Raw genomic sequence first — 13,080 nt, forward strand, 5'->3', positions numbered from 1 at the left:
AATCTCTGCACTCCCTATCAAATAGCACGTACAAATGGTGAGGTGGTAAGACCCAGGCATGTACAGAAGTTATGTAACAAAACCAAAACTTTTTTAGAAAGGGAGATAATTTCTAAATGTAAATATTTTGAATGATTCTTTAACAAATCTACTTCTAAATAAAAATTGTGTGACAAACTAAGTTAGAATGAAATTTTGTAATAGCAGTTACATTTTTAGTTGACCAATGGAGCAACAGGTTTCAGTTTTTACTTCTGTTTTTAAAAAGAACCCACCTGATGGTCAATTACAAAAGACCTGCCGCAGCAGAAACCCCCAATAGAAGCAAGTGAATTCTCCATGTTGGCACTGATAAGATCAATATCATCAATCTGTCAGAAAAGAGGGACAGCGGGAGTTATTTCTCAATTTAAAGAAAAGTTGGGGGGGAAGGCCAATGTCAATCCTAGAGACAAAATTTCAGCACTAATCATGTCAACATCTGGATTCAAACTACCTCCTTGAAAATAAAGGGTAAGTCATACAAAATCAATCGTTAAAAGGACCAATGTTTCATAGCCCACCTCTGAAGATGTCTCACTTTATACTTTTTTGCCATTCCATCATTCATTGACAATTTATTCACCGTGGAAGAGCTAGATAAAAGATGAAATCTAAAGTTGTTTGATACTAAACATATTCAGAGGTACAAGATAAGATCATTTCCTTGCTAAAACAGTGGTCTCAGCTGTCCTTCTCCACAGAAGGTACTTGAGAGAAATAAAAAGAAATCTATCAGGGTTTTGAACACTTTGGAGCAAGTACTACATTCCATTTACCTTTTCTACCTTTTCAAAAATGAAATCAATTTATCCAAACATGATGGCAATGGGCCATCATGGGCTCTGACCAAAATGGACCAACTGGGCAGTGGATGAACCTAGTGTGCCCACTGGGCTCCTGAGTACCCACTACATTCTCAACAGCTCAGCACTCCTTTGGTCCTCACCTTCTGCTCCAGCCCCCAGCACCAAGTTCCACCCTGCATACAGCAGCCATTCTGTAATTACTCACTGATGGCCATAATAATGACTGGTCAGATCACATCTGGTGTTTTCCCAAGTGTTCCACAGATCCAACAAGGAAACCTGTGCACTATTCTTTTTTTTAACCTTTCATTATGAAAAATTTCAAACATATACAAAAGTATAAAGAATCCCCATCACCAGATTCAATAATTATCAACTTATGGACAATCCTGTTCCACGTATAAGCCCCCTACTGCCCTCTTCATTTCTTTGGAGCAAATCTCAGACTTTTTATGTTTTCATCTATAAATATTTCAGTGTGCATTTCTAAAAGATACGCACTCTTTCAAAAACATTACCACACTTAAAAAATGAAAAATTTCTTAATATCAAATACTGAGTGTTCAAGCATCTGTCTCACAAAGCTTGTTTTTCACAGTATTTGTTTGAATTAGGGTCCAAATAAGGTTCATACATTCTGCACTCTTACTCAAGCCATTATAAATACTACCTCTGAGACAACTGCTGGAAGCAGTGAGAAAACTAGAACAGTGAAATTAGATAGTGCTTTTTCCTTCTTTAAAATGTTCATGCCTTAAAAATTGCTCTGGTGTAAATTTTACTTGAATTACATTTCCATTTATCTTAAATTCTTCAGTGCGTTTCATTGCCAAATGTCAGTTTGTCTTTGAAGAGTATGCTTCAGTCAACTTGGTGTGATATTCATTCTGCTCTACATTTTTCTCTAGGTCTGTATGGGTAGAGGGATGCAAATAATCTAAGGTGAGTTTATGTTTTATAGTTCAACATTTTAACACAAGTTGCAAAACTTTTATGCACAAGATTTGGAGAAAAGCTTCCTTCACATCAACCACACAGAGGTGGGTAAGGACAGGTTCTGCAGATGGGCCCACACTGTTCCTCTCTGAGGCTCTAGGAGCAAAACCCACTAAGAGTGGGGCTAGTTGAGGCTCATTTCCTTTCAGCAAAAGAAACAATGAAAAACTCACTCCAGTTGTCTGGGACCTTGAACGGCTTTGTGAATCCATGCTGGTGGTATTTCTATTTTATATATATATATATATATATATATATATATATATATATATATATATATATATATATATCACCCCCATACACACAAATAAAAATACAGAATTTTAAATATTAGAAAGAACATCTTTTCACTGCTTTGATACTTTCTAAAGGACAACTTAGAGAATTCTTACTGATTTTAAAGAAAAAATGGAAGGCAAATTTAACTGTTTCTAGAGAAGAAACACTGAAAGCTGGGATCAAATGTTACCATGTAAACAGAACACAAATTCTATGATTAGCCACTGAGTTCCAAGGGAAGATAGGGACCCTGGTCTGGCTGACCCAATCCTCTGTGGGCTCAGTGAAGTGACAGACACCAAAGCTGCACCCTGCACATTGATGAGGAACACTGTCTTGTGCCCATGAAACCTGCCCAGCAGGATGGAACTGCATGGTTACTGTAAGAGGGAATGTTCCAAAAAAGGAGAGCTTACATCGATTCCAAAATGTTCAGTGACTCCTCGGCCATGCTCCCCCAGGACTCCAAACGAAAGGCTTTCCTCCAGAAAGATCCTTGCTTTATATTTGTATTTTAACTTAACCTAAGTGGTAAATAAACACAACTTTAAAATACTGAAAATTCATAAAATTCATATTTGTGAATCTGCCTACATGCTAAAATTTATTTGTAACCTCCAAATCGATACTTAGGGCATATTTGCAGGGTGGTGAAAAACTCTGAGTCACCTGAAATGCACCTTCCCAGCTGAGTTAACAGGCTACTGCTTCAGCTTATATTGCAAACAAGTGTCCTTTTCACATTCTGTTTACTGCCACATTTTTCGCATTTTGTGCTTTTCTTTGTGATTTTGTTGTTTAAAATGGCCCCCAAGCACAGTGCTGAAGTTTGGCCTAGAGTCCCTAAGTGCAAGAAGGCTGTGATGTGCCTTATGGAAAAAATGTGTGTGTTACATAAGCTTCATTCAGGCCTGAGTTATAATACTGCTGGCTGTGAGTTCAATATGAATAAATCAACGATACATATTAAATAAGGTGTCTTTAAACAGAAACACATATAAAACAACATTATGTATTGAGTGACTGATGAAAATGTTGTGACTAGAGGTTTGCAGAAAACTAACTCTGTATTTGCCCTAGGAGCAAAAGTTCAGTATTTGCAGCAGTTTTACAGAACATAAATACACACACACACACACACACACACACACACACACACACACTTTATAGAACATAACTACCATGAATAATGAAAAATAACTGTATTTTAGATGCTCTAAAATGGTTCAATTTAACTCAGTAATACAGACAGCACAATGCCAATTTTTAAAGAAGGAACTGTTAAGACATTATGAGTACAGACATGTAACCTATCTGTTAAATACTGGTCTGATTATACATAAAAACTCCTAGAGAAATGTTGTAAATATTCTTCCCTCAGAGGCACTGTTCCAATTTAGATTCATTTTTTTAATCCAGAAAAAGTTTTCATTAATATGTTTTTTAATCTTATTTTTCCCCCTTTGCTTTCCGGCTTATAAGAAAGTCCTTTCCCATCTAAGGTTTAGATGCATATTTATCTATATGTTCTTCTAATTATTTCATAAATTTTTTGGTTTATACATTGGGAGGCTGAACATATGTACAGATTTTTTCCCCCTAGTGTTTAACTGATTTACCCCTTTATGATATGTATGTGATAAGTTTCACAGCTGAATTAAAATACAGTGATTATCAACCACTAAATTTTTATATATATAACATGAGAAGTTGGGCTCTTAAATCTTTCCATGACTCATGTAATCTTCTCTCGTGCCAGAATCATAATTTTAGTTATTAAATGTTTAATTACTATCATTTTTTCCACTGAAACTATAGAAATAATGCACAGAAATATATAAGATGGGTTGATGTCTCATATCCTGAGTCTGATAATTTATTTTTTAACCATCAAGATTTTACAGGCTAATCTTGTGAATCAACATGAAACTGGGAGAGGGGTCCTCACTGGGCTTTTAGCTGAGTTTTCATTAACAATGAACAAATTGATTTGGGGAGAATTACAACTTTTCAATACTGATTCTTTCCCATCCATTAATATGAGGTATTATATGAGTGAGATAGTTTCTAAAAACTACGTTTTAGAAAATATTTAATAATATCATCACAGTACTGGAACACAAATAGACAAGTAAAACAAAACAGGAATCCTTTTGTCAAACCCTAATTTGTATCCTGTAATTTTACATACTAAGTACTTTAGGTACTTGATCTGTTCCTACACTTTACATTTTGTTTCATTGGCTATATATTTGCCCATCAGTACTGCTTTATTATTGTACCCCTGTAACATACAGTTCTAGTATCTTGTGGCCGACTATCTCTCCTACATTATTCTATCAGTCTTTGACACTCACAAAAGGAAGGAGAGGAAAACAAATCTTCTCTTTTACTGACATTTAGGATGTATCTAGATTTCCTCAAGAAATAGTGAAAAACTAAAAAAATAAGATATGAAACCTTTATTTTGAATCCCTACTCAATTGATGGACTCATAGATTCAGATTTTAATGGTCAAATGCAATGGTGGTTTATTACAGGAAAATCAGTGTAATACATCATATTAATAGAATGAAGGATAACCACATGATTAACTCAGCTGAGGCAGAAAAAGCATCTGACAAACCCCAAATCTCTCATGAGACAAGCATTCAACAAATAGGAAATAGGAGGGAACTTCCTCAACTTGATAAAGGGCATTTATGGAAAACCCACAGCTAAAATCATACTCAATGGTGATGGCCTGAAAGCTTTCCCCTTAAAGAGCAGGAATGACACAAGGACACTCACTCTTGTCACTTCTAGTCAGCACTGTACTGGAAGTTCTAGCCAGAGCAATCAGGCAAGAAAAAAAAAAGAAAAGCATCCATCCTTGGAAAGGAAGAAGCAAAACTAGCTCTATTCACAGATGACATGATCTTATATACAGAATACGATCCACAAAAATACTGTTTCAGCTAATAAACAAGTTCAGCAAAAGTTGAACGATGCAAGATCAATACACAAAAGTCATCTGTATTTCTATAATTAGTAGTGAACAATCCAAAAAGGAAATTAAGAAAACCATTCCATCTATAATAGCATAAAAAAGAATAAAATACTTCGGAATAAATTTAACCAAAGAGGGGCTTCCCTGGTGGTGCAGTGGTTGAGAATCTGCCTGCTAATGCAGGGGACACGGGTTCGAGCCCTGGTCTGGGAGGACCCCACATGCCGCGGAGCAACTAGGTCCGTGAGCCACAACTACTAAGCCTGCGCGTCTGGAGCCTGTGCTCCGCAAAAAGAAAGGCTGCGCTAGTGAGAGGCCCGCGCACTGCGATGAAGAGTGGCCCCAGCTTGCCACAACTAGAGAAAGCCCTCGCACAGAAACGAATATGCAACACAGCAAAAATAAATAAATTAATAAACTCCTACCCCCAACATCTTCTTAAAAAAAAAAAAATGTAACCCAAGAGGTACAAGACTTTACAGTAAAAACCACAAACCATACTGAAAGAAATTGAAGAAAACTGAAATAAATGGAAATACATTCCATGTTCATCAATGACAAGACTTAGTATCATTACGACGGCAATACTTCCCAGAGTAATCTAAATATTCACTACAATCCCTATAAAAAAATCTCAATGTAATTTTTTACAGAAATGGAAAAGCTGATCCTAATATTCAAATGGAATTTCAAGGGACGCCAAATAACCAAAACAATCTTGAAAAAGAACAAAAATGGAGAACTCACGTCTTGATTTCAAAGTTTACCACAAAGCTACATGAATTAAGTAATTAAGCATGGTACTGGCATAAGGCTAGACATATAGACAAATGGAATAGAACTGAGAGTCCAGAAATAAACCCATATACCTACAGTCAATTGACTTTGGCAAGGGTGCCAAGACCATTCAATGGGAAAACAATAGTTTCTTCAACAAATGGTACAGGGACAAATGGATAACCACATGCAAAAGAATGAAGCTGAATCCCTCTCTCACAGAATATACAAAAATTAAGTCAAAGTGGATCAAAGACCTAAAATAAGAGTTAAAACTATAAAAATCTCAGAAGAAAACACAGGGGTGTATCTTCATACCCTGCAATATATTTCTTAGATATGACACTAAAAGCACAAGCAACAACAAAAAACTACATAAATTGGACTTTGCCAAAATTAAAAACTTTTGTGCATCAAAGGACACTATCAAAGAAATGAAAAGACAACCTATAGAAGGAGAGAAAATATTTGCAAATCATGTACCTGGAAAGGGTCTAGTACCCAGAATACATAAAGAACTTTACAAAAAGACAACCCAGTTTAAAAATGGGCAAAGGACTTCTACAAACATTTCTCCAAAGATATACAAATGGCCAACACAAGAAAAGTGGCCCAACACTATTAGTCATTCATGAAATGTAAATCAGAAATGCAAATATACTTCACACCCACTAGAATGGCAAAAATTAAAAAAAAAAAAAGTATACATTGGTAAGGATGTGGAGAAACTGAAACCCTCCTCCATTGCTGGTGGGAATGTAAAATGGTATAAGCCACTGTGGAAAACAGTATGGCAGTTCCTCAATAAGTTAAAAATAGCATTACCACATGATCCAGCAATTACACTGCTAGGCACATACACAAAAGAGTTGAAAACAAGGATTCAAACAAATACTTGTACATGAATGTTCACAGCAGCACTATTCACAAATGCCAAAAGGTGAAGCAATCCAAATATCTGTTAACAAAAAAACCAAAATGTGATATACCCACACAATGGAATATTACTTAGCTTTAAAAAGGAATGAAGCGAAGAGTAGCCCCTGCTTGCCAAAACTAGAGAAAGCCCACACACAGCAACGAAGACCCAACGCAGCCAAAATTAAATAAATTAAAAGAAAAAAAGAGGAATGAAGTACTGATAAATGATGCCACAAATTGGATGAACGATGAAAACATTATAAGTGAGTGAAGCCATAGTCATATATTATATGATTCCATTTATCAGAAATACCCAGAATAGGTAAATCCATACAGACAGAAAGCAGACTGGTGGGGGCTGGGGGCAAGGAAAAATGCGGAGTGATTGCTTAATGGGTACTGGGTCTTCTCTGGGAGTGACAAAAAAGTTTTACAACTATCTAGTTGATGAGTGCACAACACTGCGCACGTACTAAATGCCACTGAACTCTACACTCTAAAATGGCTAGTTTTATGTTATGTGAATTTCACCTAAAAAAAAATCTCAACAGTCATGGTTTCTAAAGACAGTGTACTGTATCCCCTTTTAAAAAGCTGAGTTTTAAAAAGTACATATTATATGATTTCATTTATACGAAGTTCTACAAAAAGCAAAACTACAGGAACAGAAAGCAAGTCAACAGTGGCTTGCAGCCAGGAATGGGGTACTGATTACAAAGGGGCATGAGGGACTTCTGGAGTGACAGAAATGTTCTATATCTTGACTGTGGTGGTGGTGGTGATAGGGGAGTATACATCTGTCAAAACTTATCGAACTGTACACTTAAAGTGAGTATATTTTATTATGTGTCAATTATACCTCAATAAATTTGGTTTTATAAAACTGAGTCTTGGGCTTCCCTGGTGGCGCAGTGGTTGGGAGTCCGCCTGCCGATGTAGGGGACGCGGGTTCGTGCCCCGGTCCGGGAGGATCCCGCATGCCACGGAGCGGCTGGGCCCGTGGGCCGTGGCCGCTGGGCCTGCGCATCCGGAGCCTGTGCTCTGTGGCGGCAGAGGCCACAGCGGTGAGAGGCCCGCATACCGCAAAAAAAAACAAAAACAAAAAACCTGTCTTGATTACTCTTTAAAGGTCAGGGTTGGCATTTAACGTTAATCTACTTCCCTAGTATGATCAGAATTTGCTTATGATACCTATTAAGCAAAGCAATGCAGACATTATACATTAAAAATGGTCATAAACAAAAGGTCTAAGTGCCAAATAGTCTGAATACTAAAATAATAAATAAACATGGTTGCTCACCAATTCTGGAAGAGGGCAAATAGTTCCAGTATTCATATACAACCCTTCGACTACGATGAAACGTCGAGTTACACGAGCCTTGCGAGGATTCTTTAAAAGAAAAAAAAAGTAGATGTTTTAAATTTCAGTAACTCCAAATACATAATCTGTTATGTGCTCTCTAGCACTTTCACCCTACAAGATTTATTCACCAAGATAAATCAACAAATAGATAGTCAAATTAAATTAATTTCAAGCTCAAGGTTTGAGATCCTGTTATTTTGAGATGAAAAACAGTGCTTTCTTCTCTCAGACATGTTTTCAGGTCACACAGTCAACTAGGAGGCCTCACACACAAACACAAACTGTTTAGACACTGAGAATACTAAAACACAAACAAAATCCTCCAAGCCCAGAATGACTGGGAAGGGACCCAAGGGAACTTTCTGGGGGAGATGGGGACGTTTTATGTCATGATGGGGGCCATGATACCTGGGCTACACGGGTATAACCACTGGTCAAAACTGTATAACTAGGACTAATGTATTTCAATGTCTGTAAATTTTACCTAAAATAAAAAGAACTCTAATGATGATGACAATCATCATCATCACAGAGATTGAGTGGGGAGTTAGGCGAAGGTTCAGATGATACAAGAATGGCAGAATATTGAAAACAAAGCCAGGAGAAGGGTACAGGGGGCTTCACTATACTACTGTCTCCTTTGAATGTGCCAGAAATTTTCCTAATAAAAAGTTAAAAAACAGACAAACCCTGATCTCCCTTATTTACCAAAAAACAGATGAAACTCTTTTCCTTCCTTACTCCTCACTACTGGTTCAAGTAAAACTGGACCATGACCTCACCCAGTGACGTTCGAAGGTGGTGCAGTGGAGGGACTCTTTCAAGTAACACACACCTTCCCACAACCCACTGATGTCATATCACTAATAAACCACTCCCATTGCTGAATTTGTAGATGTTTCAGGTACACTGCACTGAAAAAATTCCACAGAGTTTGCCGCCACCTTTCTACTCAAAGGTTTCTTGCCTCTAAGCTTCTAATGAACAATTAGAAACTCAAATATCAGAGCTATTCTTTAAGGGGTATTTTAGAACCCACAGCTGTATGTTAATGCTCAGAAAAGTGTCGGCTGAAGCATGCAAAAGTTTACATCATTCTTGGTCATCTTCACTCTGTCACTAACTCAAACCTGAAGGCTGTGGGTCTGCTGGGAGGTCACAGCTGAGGACATGGGGGCATCCCGCCTCTCCCTGCCTTTAAAAAACAAAGTATCTTTCTTATGATCTTAAAATACTCAATAAAGGAATATTTTATTTTTGGAATATTCTTGGGAAATGGAAAAGTACAAAAAAGAATTTAACAAATGAGCTCGTTACACCACACACTAGTAACTTTTTCTTGTAACTACATATCTTTGTGAATTACCTTGTTCAAATCAGGGTTTTAATCATTCTAGGACGTGAGGTTTTAAAATATTATGTTGTGAACATTTTCACATTATTTAATATTATTTAAACCATGATTTTAATGGAGATTTAATATTCCACCTTGTAGATATACCGTAAATTATTTAACTACTCCCACAGTGTTGGATTTAGGTTGTTTCCCTCATTTTGTTTTTTTACATCACGTGAATACCCTTCGATCTTTGACACCACTTCTGATTCTCTTCTAAAGACAGCACTCCAGAGGGTATGGATATTTAAGAATCCCAGAATATACCTGCCCATTTACCCTCTAGAAAGGCTGTGCCAACTGAAGCTCTCCTCAGAGTTTTTGGAAGGCCCTTTGTATCCTCACATACATCAGTGTGGCAGTGATTATTACCATAAAAAGTTTTCCCTAATTGGACAGGCAAAACCTCTTACCCTAATTTTTGTAATTGTTAGTGAAGTCAGACTATTTTCTATTTGCTCAGTTATCTGCATTTCTTCTATGAACTGCTGTTTTTATCAACTGTCTTTTTTTTTTTAAGAAGGATTAATAGGGGATAAGAGAACTCTATAAGAAAAGGAATGAAAAAACATATGAACCCCATTAGTTGGGAAACTGACAAAAAGAGTTTGAGCCAAACTCAGATTATTTAACTTACTTTCAAAGGAAATATAAGCATCTAAGTACAAAATATTTAAAAATTTAACATTTATTATTTTTGTGAAAACAAAATTAAAAAAGAATTATTTCTAAAAACCAAAATGTAAAGTAATTCAGAAAGCCTACTCTTGGCAGGAATACGTAGTATAAATTAATTAGTAAAAAGGTAAAAACTATAAAATGGAAATAAATTTTAAGATAACTTTGTTATTCATTAAAAAAAAAGTCCCACAGATTATAAATCTTACACAACACACACACAGAACTTGAATATGTTGTCTTCCAAATTTGTACAATGCTAACTTGGCAAAGTAACTCTACAGCAGACTGGTTCATTGGTCACACTTTCTAAGGCAGTGTTTTTCAATACGGTAGCATTCCATTACTGAATCAGAAAAGGGACATCTTTTTACAATCTGTAGAAAAAATTAATCGGTGGAATGGTCTCAATTTTAAGATTTTCCCTATAGATTTTTCTAAATTGTATAATTATAAAACACTGTCTATAGCACACTCAGCATAAAATAGCATAAGTCTATACATATTCATCACAAGAATATGTATAATCATGAAGTGCTGCTCTTAGGCTATCACCTCAACAAAGATGATAGAATCCAAAAGGAATAATGCAAATATCTGGAAAAATGGAAATTAACACAAAATTAAGGATGTGATGACCATTTTTATCAGTTACTCTAGTAACGGACGAGTTACACTGGGCAAGTCCACTTGAAAGTGGTGTTTGAGACAAAGGATGTGGTGAATGGGTTCCCAGTACAATCCACACACAGTGGTTCCTGATGGAGAACCACAGACCACAGAACTACGTTCTCTGATCATGTTGTCAGGGGCAAATAAATGCTAATTCTAACAGTGATGCTTTGAACACGATTCCTCTGTTCCACTCTCTATCAGAACAACAAGGAGCAAGTTCCACCTGCCTAATTCCCTCCCTGTTCCAAGGGACTACACAGGTGCTTGAGAAGAAGTGTAAATAGGTTGCAAGGTAGAAGGAAACCATGCTTGAGGCAGCTGCTTCCCACAGGGAGCAGCTGCTCAGAGATCTGGGATGAGGTTGGGGTAGGGAGAAAGAGTCTTCACTTTGTTCATAAATTCATAAATTAAGATCTGCCGCCATAGTGTCTTCCGGTGAATTGATACATGATTTATTCTAATATGAATAAGCCTATTTTGAATTCACTAGATACATCTTGTTAATGCCCTAATGAGTTCTGTTGTTACTTCTGTAGAGTTGAGTATACATCCCTCCACCCCCAAAATGCATGCTGTTTTTCTTTCTCTCTTTTAGAAAGCTGTCTAGATAACCTTCCCTCAAATTTGCCATATATAATTATGGCAATGATGAGGCAATTACTATCAGGCTTGACTCTCTAATCTGAGGTACATTTAATAAGTAGAAACACCCTTATTTAATGTCCAAATGTGATCCACAAGCAAGTTTTCATAAATTACCATTTCACTTATAATTCAGCTGGTTAGAAAGTACAAAAGAACTGCGTAATTTTCTTCAAAAGAATACCTTTTTAAAATTTTATTTTATTTTATTTTAATTTATTTATTGTTTTATTTTTTTAAGAATCATACCTTTTGATCTTCAATTTCTTGTTCTTTCAATAGTCGATCCAGGTCATCCATATCATTATGGTTAAACAGCTTAATGTCACTACGTGATGCCTGTAATCCCTTCTGAATAGCAAAGCAGGCAGCTTTATCTCTGCAAGGAAGAGAGACCCACCAAACTGGGGTTTAAAGGGTCTTGTCAACATTCTCAGAAAAGGAATGCTTGCTTTTGTAAGTTGACCAACATCCACTTGTTAAACTGAACATGGCAAATAAATAAAACATGTTTGAACTTTAATACATTATTGTTTGCACTTCACTCTGCAAGCCTTTCCACATAACTACCATACTGATTCTGTTCCAGGAAGCAAACTCTTGCCATATTTTGACATCTGAGAAATCAGCATGCATCTTACTATATGGATGGCATATTATTCAAAGTACTCTTCTCTTTCTGAAAAATAAATGAAATACTGGTGTACCTCACCATCAGTGGCATCTCTGATTTGACTGGCCACCACTTGCCATCAAAAGGAATACTGGGTTACTGACTCTACATAACCCAGGGGAGAACTCTGAGTCATGCAGATTAATCTTCAGTAAGATCTCCTAAATTGAGTTAATGGGGGGCAGGATATATTTCTTAAATTAAGTGTATTATTTAAAAGTACATGCAACACTTCTACTTCTGAGAAAATAAACGTATTTTCCCTATTTTTCTCACTGGGTACAACCAAAAATCCTGGACATCATGTATAAGACAAACATAAGATGATGCTGAAAAATGGAGAGAAAAGGCAGACCAGCGAGGGACCTGAGAAATGACATGAAACAAGTTCCTGGATTTTTCTAACTTGGAGCTGATGCAGCTGGCAAACTGGAAATGCCAACAGGTAGAGACAGAAAAGCTCTGACGAAAGTCTGCTCTCTGTAGCCAAAGGGATAGGAAAGGGGGCAGCCCGGCAAATGTCTCTACTGCAGCCAAACCACAGAAAAACCTGGGCCTGTCCCCTCCACACTAGCAAAGGCTGAGAGGGAGGCCCAGACTCTAACCGCCAGAAGGCCATAACAAGGCTCCCCAATACCCCTGTGGGCGCTGTCAGCGAAGGGAGCCAGAACTTGTATCTCTGCTGGGTAGTAACAAGTGGCTCCCACTGTGGTGTTAGTGAAGACTGTGTGGAGAGACCTAACTTCCAATTCCCTGCAGGGAGAGACACTCTCCCCTGCCTATGCTTAGGCTGTGTCAGGGGAGGCTCAGAGAAGAGTAGGACTCTCACCAACAACCAGAAGA

The 13,080-nt window shown here is 37.0% G+C and overlaps 1 protein-coding gene across 1 annotated transcript in view; it reads right to left on the reverse strand.

The window, feature by feature from the left end:
• The window catches only part of SPTLC1 (serine palmitoyltransferase long chain base subunit 1), a 74,912-nt gene that overhangs the window by 11,878 nt on the left and 49,954 nt on the right, over nt 1–13,080 (reverse strand). The window contains exons 7-10 of the mRNA XM_082657546.1: nt 11,814–11,943; nt 8,111–8,200; nt 2,540–2,647; nt 276–371 (exon numbers count right to left, since the gene is read on the reverse strand). Of these exons, the coding sequence (XP_082513672.1) occupies nt 276–371; nt 2,540–2,647; nt 8,111–8,200; nt 11,814–11,943 (424 nt within the window). The remainder of the gene's footprint in view (nt 1–275; nt 372–2,539; nt 2,648–8,110; nt 8,201–11,813; nt 11,944–13,080) is intronic.

This window comes from Grampus griseus, assembly GCF_964374135.1.
Source record: "Grampus griseus genome assembly, chromosome: 6".
Classification (NCBI taxonomy): Eukaryota; Metazoa; Chordata; class Mammalia; order Artiodactyla; family Delphinidae; genus Grampus; species Grampus griseus.